We start from the raw sequence: 18284 nt of genomic DNA, 5'->3' as shown, positions 1-18284 counted from the left end.
CAGAGATTTTAAAGCATCCATATATACCCCAGAACAAAAGTAAAAGCCAACTCTTACTTATTTAAAAGTAATTTTACTGTTTTATCTTTATATTTATCATACTAGGTCATAATGTAGAGTAGATGTAGGTTTGCACAGTTGCTGAAAACTCACAATTCCTACTCAAAGATACCTCAGTGGTTTTGGTATTTAGGAAATAAATCTCTTCATATGCTTTAGTATCATTTAGTCAACACACAAAGAATCTAAACCTTCCTTGAAGGCCTCTAGTCATAAGGATTTTTATTAAAAATATTAGCACAGTAAAAATGATAAACAAAAGAAATAGTATTTTTTAATTTACCTCATTCAAGCACTGTAGTGCAATCTCTTTATCGTTAAAGTGCAACTTACAAATGTAGATTTTTTGTTACATAACTGCACTCAAAAACAAAACACTGTAAAACTTTAGAGCCTACAGGTCCACTCAGTCCTACTTCTTGTTCAGCCAATCGCTAAGACAAACAAGTTTGTTTACATTTGCAGGAGATAAGGCTGCCCACTTCTTATTTAAAGTGTTACCAGAAAGTGAGAACAGGCATTCTCCTGGCACTTTTGTAGCCGGTATTGCACGGTATTTACGTGCCAGATATGTGAAACATTCACATGCCCCGAATTTGTTAGCTCCTTAGGATTGAACTGTCTATTATATATAGCACCAGGCACAAGGGGATCCTTGACTACGGCCTCTACATACTACTGTAATATAAATACTTAAACCCAAAAAGTTAAAAGAATATTAAGGTTGTGAGGTCAAGCAGCCAAATGTTAGGAAATGTCAAAATTACGATTACGCATGCCATCTGAATTTGGCCCCCTTGTGTACATATAGCTACATTATAATAATTACATGATCGCCTACTATTTTTTCCACATGACATCAATATATACAAACAAGAGTGTTAAATTAAGGTTGCACAGGAATCTTTAATTCTGGCATTTTTTAGTTTTTGAGTGTTTGACTTTGCAACCACAACAGTCTGCTATTGGGGGAGGGGGGGGGGAGGATGTAATTTCCTAGTTTTTAAAAAAAAATGAAAAAACTGAAATTCCATCTTGTGGGATCATATTGACATCTGTATGGGTCATTACCAACATTGGATCTTTTAGATCCACAGCACAGTCCTCTCTGCCTTTTGAGCTAACAGAGTAACTGACAGCAATAGTATGCTATCAATCTCTATGTGGCCAAGTGGTAGAGGGGGAGATACATACTCTGCCAGTGGGTTTTACATATTTTTGCTGACAGAAGAGAAATACTCTAACATAGAAACCTTGGGTTTCATTCCAGGCTCTGAAAAGCAGTGTTCTCTAGTGGTCATAGACCTCTCTGCCCTGGTTCCTCCCAAACCCAATCACTTCTGTCCCAGTCCTGTCTCCTCCCTCGCCCTCCTCTGCTCCTCATCCATCCATCCATCCTCCCACCCCACACCCACTTCCCCATCTAAATCTCCTCATCCAGCTAGTCCCAGTCCCTGAGACTCCTCATTCTAGTTCTAGTCTTCCCCTCATAGCTTCCCATCCAGCTTCCCATTTTCTCCCCACCCTAGCCTCCTCATTCCAGTCTCTCTCATAGTCTTGTTGCTCGGCTAGTCCCAGGCTCCTCCATCTAAATTCCTTATCCAATCTCAGATTTCCCTCCCAGTCCCAATCTCCTGCCCCCACCATCTCCCAGCCCTGAACCCCAGTCTCCTTGTCACAATTTACTCCCTTCATACCGCCCCAAACACACACACACACACACACACACACACACACACACACACACACACACACACACACACACACAGGTCCCAGTTGTTGGTTCTTTGCATTCACGCCAAGTTAATTCTTCCTCCATGCTGTCTAAGTGCCAGCAGAGGGAGCACTGAGCACATCGGACAGAAAGTCTCACTGCTCTCATTTCTTGTGCCTGGCACCACAATATCTGGCAGCAGCCAGGAGCAATTGCAGGGATAGTTCTTCTCAGCCCCTGTAGCCCTGGCCGAAAGCATGCTATGTGCTGACAGGATCTTTAGAGAATCTGGCTTCCAAACTCAAGCAAAACTCTACAGAACATATGCAAACTGAGCTTTTCTAAAGGCCAAATTTTGTCAATTTTTCCACAAGAACAGCGAAGGGCTCCCAGACAAAAGGCCACCCATCGGTCAAATTTCAAATCCTTACTCCAAACCATAGAGACCTAGAGTGTCTCAATGAAATGATTGTGAGAATTTTTGTTTTGTTTTGTTTAAACATATGGACAAAAATCCCTTATTTTTCTTAATCTCGTTCTTGGAAAATAAAACCATTTTTACTGAAATTTACCAAAGCAATTCAGCCTAAGGCAGACACCTTGCATAAAACATTTTAGCCTAAATGGTTGAAGTCTGGCAAAATAATAAGCACCTAAAAACAGGGTCTTATACCGGGAAGTGTTGGGCAACCTTAACTATAAACATCACTGAATAATTAAGTAGTGCAGAACCACCAACTATTGGCCAGTGCCATTTAAGATCAATGAGCATGAAATTTCACATTGGCAAAACCAGTATAAAGTTTTTTTGCTGCAAATATTCTGCAAGGTGAAAACAAAGCACAGATTTTCCTAAGTCATTACTGATGTAGATGAGTGAGCACTCTGAAGATGTAAAATGATATAATGCAAGAAGTGCTAAGAATTATTACACATTATTGTCAACATTTTGGAAAACTTTCATCTATACTGCCACTGTCACAAACAAGATAGCAAAAAACCCACCAAAAATAACTAACCAAGTAAGAACTGTAATACAAGAAGAAAGGCAATATTACCTTTTCCTGAAACTACTTCTTTCTCATGTCTCCATCTAAATCCAAACTGTGATAAAGATAAAAACTGAAATTAGGTTCTGAACAGTCAAATAAATTCAGAAGACATACAAAATTTAAAAAATTAATTTCAACTGCTTGCTGCCCTTTACCACTGTTCCCTTGTTTAGCTCTGTTAAATAAAATATTCATCCCTCACTCAATAAAAAGAAACTTACAGATTTTTTTATTGTTGGATTGAATCATGTGAATCAAATGGAATCTGATTCAGTGGACACGGATCTACAAGTCTAAAATGTCCTGCTAGCAGACAAAAAGTAAGAGAAATCAGGAGAGAAAGAATTGCAATGCAGAATGAAATACAATTCTTTCTTCACTGTAAACAGTGAGGAGAACGCTGGAAGTTGAAATGGAATGTGAAATAGATATTTTAGTTAAGTTTCAATATCCCATTTTCCACCTCATCCCTACAGGAGTTAAAACAAAACTACATTTATTTAAGGCCTTGTCTACACTACACTGCTAAACATCTACACTAAAATGTAGCTTCCACTGATGTAATTCACCCACTACACCAACCTAATAACTCCACCTCTGCAAGAGGCATAATGTGTAAATTGACGCACTTAGACTGATGCAGCATCAGCGTTGCTTCCTTTCAAAAACCGTCATACAATGCCCCTCACTGGCAATTAAATCAGTTCAAGCACTCCTTCGTGAGGATGCACACTGCCAACACAAGGAGCGTAGTGTGGATATGTAAAACTTATTCAATTACCGCAGTGCCTGTGTGTCAACAAAACTTAGGTCGACTTAATTTTGTAGTGTAGACTTGCCCTAACTTATATTTCTTTCTGTTTCTAGACTTTGTCCAGGAATTTAATATGAAGATAATCCAGGCCCCTTTTCCTGAGAAATCGCTCTCCGTACCATTCCCTGCTTTTTCTGCCCACCACCCTTAAATCAAACCATTCCCTGACACATTAGGGGGAGTCTAGTGAGAAGGCCAGACTGTAAGAAAGAAAGCTGATGTCAGGATACACAGAGGGAGGGAGGACAGTCTGAAGGAAATAGTCTGGTCTAAGATCACTGCTAATTAAAAAGCAGAGAGGGGAGAACAGAGATCAGCAGCATAGCATTTCCCTGGAAGGAGGGTGCCTTTTATCTAATCAGTGTTGCCAACTCTTGTGATTTCTTTCAGAATGATGGAATTTTGGAGGGTGCTGGGCTGGTGATGATGCAAGAAGCTCCAGCCCCCTTGAGAAATACAGCCCTGCTGGAAGCTGGCAAAGTCTCTCCCCTCCACTCACTGTTTTCACAGGAGGAGAGGAGGGAGCAGAGTACAGCAGCCTAGCACAGATCCGCTCCCTCCTCCTTCCCCTCCTGTGAGAAATATGGGCAGGACAATGCCTCTACTCCTCACCCCTACAGCCTCTAGCCTGGAAAGGAGCAGAAAGGGGATGAAGAGCCCATGTTGCCACTACCCCCCATGACCGGGATAGGGGAGAAAGAAGCCGGCTGGAGCCCCCACACAAGCATAGGAGAGGGGGGATGAAGAACCCTAGGAGGAGCAAAGGTGAGGTTGGGGGGCTGAAGAGAGTAGGGGGACTGAACTGACGGTGAGGGCTGAGGGAACTGTGCTGAGAGGGAAGGGGGCACTGAATTAATGGTGCGGGTTAGAGGCTGATGAGATGGGAGGCTGAACAAATGGAGGTGAGGCTGATGAGGCCAAACTGAATGGAGGGTGGGGGTGAGGATCAATTGCTGGGCAGGAGATGGGCAAATGTAGGGGGGAGAGTCCCTGCAGCAAGGACCAATACTTTTGGGAAAGTGGGAAACACTTAAATGTGTCTCTCACTCTCACACAGGATGAGCTGGAACAGTTAAAAAAATAAAATAATAATGGTTTTTCATCTATTATTTTTTTAAAAAACCCTCATGATTTGGATCTCTTGAGGGGGACCAACTCATGATTTTGGCAATACTGTGTCTTCATCTGAAATTCCTGGACCAAATAAATATGTCAACCATATAAAATTAAAACTCTTTGGGCCAGGGACAACATATTTGTGTGTGTTTATAGAGCAATTTACATTATAGGGCTCTGCACCTGATTGGAGAGTTAAGTAAATATAATTTTGTTTGAAAACAAGTTAATACATACTTAAACTCACCTAAAATTGCCATATAAATTTAGTGCGTTTCTGAATTATTTCAATGCAGAATGTGTTTGTTACTTATCTTCATTTCTCTTATTTCCTAGCTTTTAGGAAGAAAATAGCAGGTTTGTCAGGGAATGAATTTTACTTTTTTGTTAATTATAATATTTAAAAGATATTTTCTGTTTTGCTACAAATCATTTTCTGAGAAAAACAAAACACTTGAGTGTCCCTTCAACGCCCAAACTGTGTCTAGTATTTTTTTAAACATAATCTAACAGTGACCAGATTGTGCATTTTTAGCTCATTGATACACAATGAACACAAGGCAACTCCAATAGCTTAATGATTCACATCTCCTGACTTACTGCTTAATTACAGAACTGCTCACATGATGTACCCATAATACAATCTGCTAAATGGAAAACCCAGAAAGCAGCCTCGGAATGCATCTGGGAGACTTTCAATTTATCAACTGAGAGTACAGCTGCTGACAGCAGAAGATTATAGAGCTCCTGTTGATGGCTGAATTGGAACTCAACTGAGTTCAAAGGATGCTATCTGCATGTTGTAACATTTATCAAAGGTTAAACCAGACAGAAAAAATACAAAAGTGTAAATGGAGTAACATCATCATGTAGTGCACACACACACAAAAAACACGTAAGAGGGACATGATGCTATTAATATCTACAGACCACTAAGAAAAAACTGCAAGGTGCAATGGGCTACAGTATCACCAATATCTAGATGCTCAGGTCCATAATTCACATTGTATGAAACACAGATTCTACAATCTGTCTGCTCCTCTGGCCTTGTTTATAATGGCAAAATTGTAGCTATAATTTTGCTAGGGCTAGGGCTCAGGCATTTTTTCTACAGTAGAACCTCAGTTGTAAACTTCTGAAAGAACCACCATAATGTTTTGTTCAGTTACAAACATTTCAGAGTTACAAACAACCTCCATTCCCGAGATGTTTGTAACGCTGAGGTTCTACTGTACGGTGTCATCTTACTCTACTCTGTGGTAAAAACATCTGAGCCCTGCCTGTAAACAGATTCCATGGTTGCCATCAGTGCTAGAGCAGTTCTGGAGGGGATTTATGGTTATGTAGACAAGAGATAAGCGGTGCTAGCTGGCAACAGAAGAAGCATCTGTAGGAATAAGTGGGAATGTATTTACCCTCTCTATTCAAGGTACATATTTGCCCTTCATTAATGTAGTTTTAAGACTTTTAAGACTTGAGGTCCTATTGAACCCATAGCTATTCCCTGGATACTCCAGATGCAAATGACCCATAATGCTTATTCAGGGGTCCCCAACATGGTGCCTTCGAAGTGTGCCCGCGTACTGGCCGGCAGTCGAGCATCCGCCGTAATGCCGCCAAGAAGCAGTGTCATCCAGAGGCGTTGCCGCCGAAATGCGGCCAATTTTCTGCGGCATTTCGGCAGCGACACCGCTGGATGACGCTGCTTGTCGGCGGCATTTCGGCGGCGATGCCTATTGACATTGCCGTTTGTCGGCGGCATTTCAGCAGATGCTCGTCCGCCGCCACGGCCCTCTGTGGCTCGTCGTCTGGCGCCCACGCGACAAAAAAGGTTGGGGACCACTGTGCTTATTTATCACCTCTGGTTGACCAGAAAGAAGCAGACCACCTCAAGTGAAGTTGATCATTATGAGCAAATTATATCACTGCTCCATTCCTTTATGTGCTTACTTTCAAGCAAAATTTAAGGAATTGGTTTACATTCTTTAAAGCTCTTAATGGTCTGGGATCTGCCTAACTCAGATTTATTATGACTATTATTATTCATTTATACAAAGCTATAAACTTGTGCAGTTTAAGAATTTGTAAACTTTACAATACAGAACAAGACAAGTTTGATGTCCTAAAGAACTTACAAGACACAGGACACACAGTAGTTTATGAGAAGGAACAAATACTGTTGAGGAAATCAAGGTCAGAAATATTTCTGAAGTAAGTTGCTTACACAGAGGGATTTGATGGATGAAAGAGAATGCCAAGCAGAAAAGGATTGGGAGCCTGTTTCAAGCATAGAGGGGTACATGAAAAAAGTTGCAAAGCTGAGAGTGGAAGGTTGTGATAAGGGAGAACTGACGAGAGAACACTGGAAAGAAGAAGTATAGAGGGAGAGAGGGAGCAAGACTATATACGGTCTTGACAGGGAGAACCAGGATCCCAAATTTCACGAGAGACAGGGAAGCCAATTAAGGTACTCAAGTTAAAAGCACTGCTTAATTATTATATGTACTGTGTACTCCTTCATTCATTCAAAATCTTTACATGAAGTGAAACTTTCCCAAGCAACCTTCTAGTCAAAGAACAAAAAGACTGCATGGAACACTGTGAAATAATATTACTAGAACTATTTGACTACGCCAGAACATTCAGCCACTTTGTATTTCCACAGCATATTGGGGCCACTTGATGTGAGGGCCAAAGAACAATGCAATCAATATTCAACCAGTGGAATAATCCCCCTAAAGACTTTTCCAGGCAGAATAACTTAACAGCAGTCTTGTGGCTTTCTAACTTGTGCCAGGTTCAACTGCCCAAGACACATAAAGTGGCTCAAAACCACCTTTGTCTCCTTTATCCCAAGTTGTGTCTTCAGTTAACTTGGTACATCTGAGTATTAAACCCACTCACTGTATTTGTATTTCATATATAATGGTTCAAATCTCCATTATGCATTGCCTTCATTTTTTAATGTTCCTAGCTTCAGTACAGAAATATATTGTACAGAGCTACTATTTTTTTTTATGATCAATGATCATTACCATAAAGGCAATAGCGCAGAACATTTATGTAAAAAAATGCCACAGGGACCAAACTACATAGAAAAGAACTGGGAGCCAAAAAGTTGCTGGGTCTTAATCAGGATGAGCCACTTATTCACAGTGTGATTGTGGACAAGTCGTTTGAGCTCTCTGCACCCCAGCTGGAAAACTGGGCAGAATCACATCACCAATAATCAGATGTTCCATCTGTACTGAATTTGCCCTAGTTAAATGTATTATAAATAAGATTCTTAACACTGCCAGTTTTTTTCTGAAGGTCAATGTTTTTCCATACATTTAATTTTCAGACGTATTGCATTCAGGACTTAATATAATTTGAACAAAAATATTTTTGGACAAATATTAACTGGAAAATCATTCAGTAGAAATAGAAAAATTAGGTTCCATATTATTCTACTTATGCTGACAATTTGCTAAGGAAGGAACATCTTGTGCTTGGCTAACTCAGAAATCTGCAGCATGGTCTGAAATAAGTTTCACTTGAGCCACTCATGCTTTAGTCTAGCACAAATAAATCAACTGCATAACATGGGAATTGCATTAAACAACTGTTCACTAAACTAGAATAGAAAAAATGTTTTTAAATTGAGGATCACTGAAGAATCCTACATCCATGGTTTTTAATTTGTTTTTAAATAACTTGTACAATCTAATGTACTGTTGCCCATTTAATAAAACTGCAGAACATTGTCTCCAGATAAATACTGCAGTAGTAAAATGTTTACAATGTTGTTGTAGTTGTGGTGGTACCAGGATATTAGAGAGACAAGGTGGATGAGGAATATCTTTTATTGGACCAAATTCTGTTGGTGAAATAGACAAACTTCTGAGCTTACACAGAGCTCTTCTTCGGGTCTGGGAAAGGTAAGCAACGTGTCACTGCTAAATACAAGATGGAACAGATTATTTAGTTTAAGTAGGCAACACATATTTCAAGAGATCATTCAAGGTGAAACACCTTTGCAGTCATAGGACAAAAAGGGGAGTCAATGGTTTACAGATTGTTGTAATAAGCCATAAATCCAGTGTCTTTATTAAGTCCATGATTTTTAGTGTCTAGCAAAAGTTATGAATTTAAACTCATAGGCTCACCTTTTGAAGGTGTTATGCAGGTTTCCTTGAGGATGAGAACAGAAAGGTCAGACAGAGAGTGATCTCTTGTGATAAAAGTGTCCACCCACAGGTGATATGGTGCTTTTGTCTTTTATCATTTTTCTGAGTGAGTTCACTCAAGAGCATAGTGATTGTCTTGTTTCACCCACATAGGTGTTTTTTGGGGCATTTAGTGCACTAGATGAGGTACACCACAAGTTGTGATAGGCATGTGTGGGACTCATGGATCTTGAAAGGTGTTTTGTGGGGGTATTGATCATCATAGCAGTGGAGATATATCTACAGGTTTTGCATCTGTCATGGCAGAATCTAGTGCACTTTGAGTTGGTGTGTCCTGATGTGTGGGGAGCTTGCTTATGATGATGTGGTTGGTGAGGTTGGGGGGTTGCTTAAAGGCCAGAAGAGCAGGGTTAGGAAAGATTTCTTTCGGGACGTGGTTCCCATTGAGTATGGGTTGTAACTGTTTAATGATATCCCGTATGGACTGCAGCATGGGGTGACAACTAGGAGTGTATAGTCAGAGGGTTCCCCCTCACATTGATGCAGGTTAGCTGTGAGACTGAGTATCTTTCTCAAACCTGAAGAGCTCTGTATACACACAAGAGAAGTTAGTCCTATAAAAAAAGATACTACCTCACCTGCTTTGTCGCTGTAGTAAAATGTGTAAATTATAATCCTCCTAACACCCTGCTTGCTTCAGTGAAATATTAATGATAAAGCTCCACTGTGACTACTTAAATACTAAGATTCAAATTTTGTTCTCAATTCATGTAAATAATTTTCTCTGATTTCACTAAATATCCTCCAGCAAATTGTTAGTGAACAGTTGTTTAATGCAATTCCCATGTTATGCAGTTGAGGCAAGCTTTGAACTGGAGTCTGGTTTCCATGTTTGAATTTCCAGTAGCAGAGTTCAGGCCTACTATGTTGTTACTTCATATTATCCTGTCCCCCATGATTTGTGCAGTAATTAAGAAGCTAAAGGATCATCTTCCTACCTAGTATTTAGTTGATACATGGAAACCAGAATCCTGATCTAGGTTTGTCTCCTGCACCTAGATGCAAGATGTTGCTTCTAATGTATTTATGTCACAATATTGTTCGATCCAAGCCACCATAGTAACGTTCACATGTCCCATTTAAAAGTATACCTCTAAATGGTTAAAAATTGTCCCATTCTGAAAAGCTTGTGATGCAACCTGTAAAAAAGTTTGGGGTGAAAGCATCAACAGAATTTGTCATGCATCTGTGCATATCTACCAGGGGTGGGCAACCTATGGCATGCGTGCCAAAGGCAGCACGCGAGCGGATTTTCAGTGGCACTCTGTCCTGGCCACTGGTCCGGGGAGCTCTGCATTTTAATTTAATTTTAAATGAAGCTTCTTAAACATTTTGAAAACCTTATTTATTTTACATACAACAATAGTTTAATTATATATTATAGACTTATAGAAAGAGACCTTCTAAAAACATTAAAATGTATTACTGGCACGCGAAACCTTACATTAGAGTGAATAAATGAAGACTCGGCACATCACTTCTGAAAGGTTGCCGACCCCTATACAGTCAGAATAAAGGATCGTTTTGCCTTACCTGTATATTTGTTATCTCAGAGTCCCTCAGCCAGTCCACCAACCACTGCATTATCCATGCTCACTTATATTATTGAGGTATTCTTATGTAATTTTTCCTTTTGGGTCCAAATCTGGCCCAATAAGGAACAATTACATGTGATCTTCCCTAGAGAGTATTTCCTAAACAGACTGGTCTGGAAAGCAAGAGCAAAGATAGAAGAAAGCGAGGGAGCTAGGACTGGCAGAGGAATTCTCTACAAGACTAATTTATAAGTAAGGCAACTGTCCTCATAGAAGAGTCACTTTGCTAATAATGCTTCCACCAAACAATGGAAAATAACAAGCAGTGGATAAGGGTGGAAAGTAAATAAAACAAGTTAAATGTGTGTAAAGAGTGATTTTAAAAAAGTAATACTGAATAAGCTGAAACAGCAACAACAGAGATGAACGCCCCAGACCGGGGAGATGGGTCGGAAACGAGAGGGAGTGTGGGCTGTATTGTCAGAGAGAAAGGAGGGTCAGGACAAAACTGGGAGGAAAGATCAAACCAGTATCTTAGATGCCTATATACAAATGCGAGAAGTATGGGCAATAAGCAGGAAGAACTGGAAGTGCTAATAAATAAATACAACTATGACATTGTTGGCATCACTGAAACTTGGTGGGATAATACACATGATTGGAATGTTGGTGTGGATGGGTACAGCTTGCTCAGGAAGGATAGACAGGGGAAAAAGGGAGGAGGTGTTGCCATATATATTAAAAATGTACACACTTGGACTGAGGTAGAGATGGACATAGGAGACGGAAGTGTTGAGAGTCTCTGGGTTAGGCTAAAAGGGGTAAAAAACAAGGGAGATGTCATGCTAGGAGTCTACTACAGGCCACCTAACCAGGTGGAAGAGGTGGATGAGGCTTTTTTTAAGCAACTAACAAAATCATCCAAAGCCCAAGATTTGGTGGTGATGGGGGACTTCAACTATCCGGATATATGTTGGGAAAATAACACAGCGGGGCACAGACTATCCAACAAATTCCTGGACTGCATTGGAGACAACTTTTTATTTCAGAAGGTTGAAAAAGCTACTGGGGGGAAGCTGTTCTAGATTTGATTTTAACAAATAGGGAGGAACTCGTTGAGAATTTGAAAGTAGAAGGCAGCCTGGGTGAAAGTGATCATGAAATCATAGAGTTTGCAATTCTAAGGAAGGGTAGAAGGGAGAACAGCAAAATAGAGACAATGGATTTCAGGAAGGCAGATTTTGGTAAGCTCAGAGAGCTGATAGGTAAGGTCCCATGGGAATCAAGACTGAGGGGAAAAACAACTGAGGAGAGTTGGCAGTTTTTCAAAGGGACACTATTAAGAGCCCAAAAGCAAGCTATTCCGCTGGTTAGGAAAGATAGAAAATGTGGCAAAAGACCACCTTGGCTTAACCATGAGATCTTGCATGATCTAAAAAATAAAAAGGAGTCATATAAAAAATGGAAACTGGGACAGATTACAAAGGATGAATATAGGCAAACAACACAGGAATGCAGGGGCAAGGTTAGAAAGGCAAAGGCACAAAATGAGCTCAAACTAGCTACGGGAATAAAGGGAAACAAGAAGACTTTTTATCAATACATTAGAAGCAAGAGGAAGACCAAAGACAGGGTAGGCCCACTGCTTAGTGAAGAGGGAGAAACAGTAACAGGAAACTTGGAAATGGCGGAGATGCTTAATGACTTATTTGTTTCGGTCTTCACCGAGAAGTCTGAAGGAATGCCTAACATAGTGAATGCTAATGGGAAGGGGGTAGGTTTAGCAGATAAAATAAAAAAAGAACAAGTTAAAAATCACTTAGAAAAGTTAGATGCCTGCAAGTCACCAGGGCCTGATGAAATGCATCCTAGAATACTCAAGGAGCTAATGGAGGAGGTATCTGAGCCTCTAGCTATTATCTTTGGAAAATCATGGGAGATGGGAGAGATTCCAGAAGACTGGAAAAGGGCAAATATAGTGCCCATCTATAAAAAGGGAAATAAAAACAACCCAGGAAACTACAGACCAGTTAGTTTAACTTCTGTGCCAGGGAAGATAATGGAGCAAGTAATTAAGGAAATCATCTGCAAACACTTGGAAGGTGGTAAGGTGATAGGGAACAGCCAGCATGGATTTGTGAAGAACAAATCATGTCAAACCAATCTGATAGCTTTCTTTGATAGGATAACGAGCCTTGTGGATAAGGGTGAAGCTGTGGATGTGATATACCTAGACTTTAGTAAGGCATTTGATACAGTCTCGCATGCTATTCTTATCGATAAACTAGGCAAATACAATTTAGATGGGGCTACTATAAGGTGGGTGCATAACTGGTTGGATAACCGTACTCAGAGAGTTGTTATTAATGGTTCCCAATCCTGTTGGAAAGGCATAACGAGTGGGGTACCGCAGGGGTCTGTTTTGGGACCGGCGCTGTTCAATATCTTCATCAACGACTTAGATATTGGCATAGAAAGTACGCTTATTAAGTTTGCGGATGATACCAAACTGGGAGGGATTGCAACTGCTTTGGAGGACAGGGTCATAATTCAAAATGATCTGGACAAATTGGAGAAATGGGCTGAGGTAAACAGGATGAAGTTTAACAAAGACAAATGCAAAGTGCTCCACTTAGGAAGGAAAAATCAGTTTCACACATACAGAATGGGAAGAGACTGTCTAGGAAGGAGTACGGCAGAAAGGGATCTAGGGGTTATAGTGGACCACAAGCTAAATATGAGTCAACAGTGTGATGCTGTTGCAAAAAAAGCAAACATGATTCTGGGATGTATTAACAGGTGTGTTGTGAGCAAGACACGAGAAGTCATTCTTCCGCTCTACTCTGCTCTGGTTAGGCCTCAGCTGGAGTATTGTGTCCAGTTCTGGGCACCGCATTTTAAAAAAGATGTGGAGAAATTGGAGCGGGTCCAGAGAAGAGCAACAAGAATGATTAAAGGTCTTGAGAACATGACCTATGAAGGAAGGCTGAAAGAATTGGGTTTGTTTAGTTTGGAAAAGAGAAGACTGAGAGGGGACATGATAGCAGTTTTCAGGTATTTAAAAGGGTGTCATAAGGAGGAGGGAGAAAACTTGTTCACCTTAGCCTCTAAGGATAGAACCAGAAGCAATGGGTTTAAACTGCAGCAAGGGAGGTCTAGGTTGGACATTAGGAAAAAGTTCCTAACTGTCAGGGTGGTTAAACACTGGAATAAATTGCCTAGGGAGGTTGTGGAATCTCCATCTCTTGAGATATTTAAGAGTAGGTTAGATAAATGTCTATCAGGGATGGTCTAGATGGTATTTGGTCCTGCCATGCGGGCAGGGGACTGGACTCGATGACCTCTCGAGGTCCCTTCCAGTCCTAGAATCTATGAATCTATGAATAGAAAAATATGAAATGAAGCTAGCCTGTTAGATAGGAAGGATGGTTCACAGAATCAAGAAACCAAAGGCAGCAGCAACAGAAGACCTTATAGCATTTGGTAAAGGAGTTCAGTGAGGCACTAATAGCAGCTATGCAGATCTCCTAATAAGAAGTGCTATTTCTCTGACCACAGATAGGGACGAAGTACAATGGACCCTTATCCCCAAGAAAAGCACTAAGTGGCACGCAGTATATTAATCTTTTTTTGCAGTCTGAACACAAAGGGAAATGATAATCCTGGAAACCTTAATACCTTGTTTTGTTATAGCCACAAGCAATATAAAATAAAATGGCATCAGTCCAAAAAGTGGATGTCCTATCTAATCATTAATGGCTTTGGCAACATCTAACGGATGATGATGATCTCTTTCAGACAAGGAAGGAAGGGAAATATTTTGATTAAGAAAGAAAGAATAAAAAGAGAAATTATGTGGTGAGTCTAAGGACAACCTTTTCATGGAAAAACTAGAGGTAAGATTCTTTACAGTGTACTCCAGGCTGAAGTAATGGTGACAAGAGCAAGCACCTTCACAGCCAGGAAGTACTGGCCCAGAGGCTTGAAACATGGCCTTGAAAGAACCTTAAGAATGAAGCTGAAACTCCATCTACACTACAATAGAAAACCCACAGTGCTGAGTCTCAGAACCAAGGTCAACTGACTCGGGCCAGTGGAGCTTGGTCTGCAAGGCTAAAAATTGCAGACATCTGGCCCAGGCTGGAGCATGGCCTCAGAGACCCTCCCACCATGTTTTCCCATCTGTGAAAAACACTAGGATGGCAAAACAGAATGTCTGAGTAAGAGTTACATTCCTAGCCAAACACCAAAGAAAGTAACACTTAAATGCAGAGTGCTCTCCTGACAGCATTAGGAAACTGATTATATGAGAGCAATAATCAAAGGATTGTAGAGTCACTTGTCAGCCTCCAGGCTTCTAGGCAGAGATTGGTGAGGTTCAGGTATAGGACCCTGCCCTGATTAAAAGAATTTTGGGCTGGGGAAAGAGCCAGAAATCACAGATGGATATCTGAAAGAGTCTTCAGGGCTTAGCAGCAGCTATGAAAATAACTTTGGTCTGGTCCCTCTGGATCTTTCTGGGAATGCCCAGGAGGAGTAGAGGAGGAAAGACATACACGCAAGGTCCTGACCATGCGAAAAAGAAAGCACCCTCCCCTCCAGTTGTAGGAATCCTAGTGTCTGGAGCAAACTGTGAGTTTGTCTGGGGGGCGGTGAGGGGGACGTGTCTGGTTGGTTGAGGTGGAAAGCAAGAAGTTACATCTCTCAGGAACTGCAGGACTTGAACCCTGATCCACAGGATTCTTAGGAGCTAGTAAGCTGCAACCTGCCACCCAGTGACTGCTAACAGTTCCAAGGGCTGAATCCCGACAGAGGACTCTAGTCCTGGAACCTAAATGGCAGTTTGCTGAGGGTCCACAACTTTTATCTAAACCCAGGAGTGGATCCCTGTTGTCCAAAACTGGGATGCACCCTGCTCTGGATTATGTGCTTCCTGCTTCCCTGATTTGACTTCCTGGCATCCCAACCCAGCTTGACTTCTTGCATCTGACTTGTAGTCCCAATATCTGGTTTGTCCCCTACCTCTGACCTCTTGGTATCCTGACCCAGCCTGATTCTCACTCCCAACCTGTGGTTCTGATTTCCAGTTTGTCTCCTACCTCTGACCCCTGGTATCCTGACCTGGGCTGACTACTGTTAGATTCATGGTTCTGCCCTCAAGTTTGTCTCATGCTTCTGATCTGCTGGTATCCTGATCCAAATGATTCTGGACTCCCATCCCATGACCATGGACCCTGGCTCTGACCACTAGGCATGGCTGCCCATGACCGAGCCGTGACAATATCTGACAAAGTCTTGCTGCACCACCACCTTCTTAAGTTGCCTCTTGCCCAGAACTGTCTCCTGCCTCAGTCAGTCTATGTGGACATTAAGACTGTTCTGGATATACCTATCTGATATCAATAGGTGAGCTCTTTCCACTTTGGACAGAATCTTTACAATCTAATGACAAAGAGAAGGGCTTCTGGTCCTGCCTTGTTAATTTATAGGCTCTTGGAGCTTGATTGTTGATTTCTAACAGGACTGCAAGTATGATGAGGTAAGGAAGAAACAATAGAAAGCTTAGTCCTACAGCCTGAAGCTTCAAGAAGTTATTTTTTTGTGCTTCCATCTTCAACCAAATGCTTTGACATGATATAGGGCCCTGAGACTACCACCTATCATGATTCCAATGGCTAAAAGGACTGAGTGAGGTTTCCAAGAGGAGAGGTTCTTGACAAGACACTGCTTGAGGAATTTCCACACATAGTTCTGTAGAAGAATCAGTTAGCTGAGGGACTTTTCTTGTGATGCAACAAATGGATAGGCACATGGAGATAAGCCCCCTCTTCATCCATGCAGCACAGAAAGTCACCTCCACCTTGAATCTGACATACTACATAAAGAAATTCTGAGGGATAGAGCCAGAATGGGATGAAACACTCAGTCTTCTTGAACATCATAAAATACTAGGAGTAAACCCTATCCCACCCATAACGTTCTTTGTTGATGTACCAGTTCTTGTGATAAACAGATTATGTAACATATGAAAGAGCCCGTCTTTTGTTGGAATGAGGAGCAAAATGGCACTGAATATGATTTGGGAATTGGGGAGGAAATTCTATAGTGTAAACTTCTAAAGACAGGCATAGACAGCATGTTGTAGGCAGGGACACCTAATGCAAGTTGTGCATCTTTAGAGCGTCCTTCTGCAGAAGTTTAGCAGGATACCTAAAGTTCTATGGGGAAAGTCACATCAAGAACTGGTGGCTATCAGATGAAGAAACCAGTGCTCCCCTGAGCCTGTCTGCAGGAGACAAGGGCTGCAGAATAGAGCAGAAAAGAGAAGGCGATAAACGTCTCAATATCTGGATGTGCAGAGGGAAAAAAATAGGACAGAACAAAGTTGAAAGCAATCTGTAGCTGCAGGGGTAGCAGAGTGGAGCTGACTGTGCCTTAAAGGGCTAGTTTTACATTCCAAAAGAAAAATCTGTATAGGACTCCCTCCCTATCAGAAATGGACATGGATAAGCCAACAGTTGATAAAGATTTGGAGGAGGAACTTAGTATGAGAATAGCGTGTTTAAAGAAAGAACGCATAAGACAATTTAAGGGAAAACAAATTACACAATATGTCAAAGTTGTGCTAAAAGATAAACATTTTCCAATTCTTATAATCATGAGGAAAAGTTAAAGAAACAGGATTTATTCTCATTTAGAATAGAGGGGAATTCAAAGTGATCTAACAGAACTTAGAAATGTCATATGTGAAGCGGGGGAAAAAATATTGTTCACACCAGACAAAGGTTCAAAAAGGTAAAGAAAATTGGCAAACTGGGAAAAAAACTTTTCCCACAAAGAATAATAAACACATGGAATAAGATACTGGGCATGATAATTAAAGAAAACAAAAGAAAACTATAAATGAGACTGAGATTATTTGATCTCTGATATCTGATAGTGGAAGGGCTTGAGGGATATGTCATAAATATAGGAAGATGAGATAAAGATCAACCAAAAAAATCAGGGAAAACATCTTAAGCATTTTTCTGTTGCTTAAGTTTCTTAAGAAAATTCATTCTGCACTAAGCAACAGACAAATTTAGGACCCAATCTTACAGACATTTATCATGAGTAGTCCCACAGAACTCAGCGTAGGCAGTGCTTGCAGGACTGGATCTTAATGCAGTGCCCTCTATATAGAACAAAGAACCTATTTTGCAACCAAAGAAATTTATGAAATTTAAAAATGTACCTTGTTCTCTTTGTATCTACTCAGATCTGCTATACAATACTCTTTGAATAATTTATCATAGTATTTCTTTGCCAGTCTCTTTTCCCTGTAACCGGAAAGACAATATTATTGATTAAGCATATGGAAAATACAGAGTGAGGTCAAATTACATAGTTATGACATTAACAGGACAGGGGCATTGCAGTTTTGTTTTCTCTAATGAATACAAGTTGTAATGGTAAAAATAAAACAAAATAAGAAAATATACAGCTTGATGGGAGTAATTGCCATGAAACAGTTTTAGTTTCTCTTGAAAATAATTATATATTTTAAAAATTTATTTAAAGCACAAACAAAGCATAATTTTAAAGTTGTACTCTTTGTAGGGGTTTCTGAATGGTAGTTTAGTTCTCTTAGGGAATGAACAATAGTTTGTTAATTTCTGTGTCATCAGTTCATTTTGACACAGCTGTATTACTTTATCTCCTACACTTTTTTCATTTTTTAAATTTATCAAGAGTTCAAACAATAAGAGCAAATATGCATGGCAA

At 40.5% G+C, this 18284-nt stretch overlaps 1 protein-coding gene across 1 annotated transcript in view; it reads right to left on the bottom strand.

The window, feature by feature from the left end:
* Positions 1–18284, bottom strand: part of LOC101946207 (protein FRA10AC1) — a 58093-nt gene that overhangs the window by 23311 nt on the left and 16498 nt on the right. The window contains exons 7-8 of the mRNA XM_005292544.5: positions 17755–17839; positions 2833–2878 (exon numbers count right to left, since the gene is read on the bottom strand). Of these exons, the coding sequence (XP_005292601.1) occupies positions 2833–2878; positions 17755–17839 (131 nt within the window). The remainder of the gene's footprint in view (positions 1–2832; positions 2879–17754; positions 17840–18284) is intronic.

Source organism: Chrysemys picta, chromosome 7 (genome assembly GCF_011386835.1).
Source record: "Chrysemys picta bellii isolate R12L10 chromosome 7, ASM1138683v2, whole genome shotgun sequence".
NCBI lineage: Eukaryota > Metazoa > Chordata > Testudines > Emydidae > Chrysemys > Chrysemys picta.
This window is presented reverse-complemented; position numbering and strand designations above follow the sequence as displayed.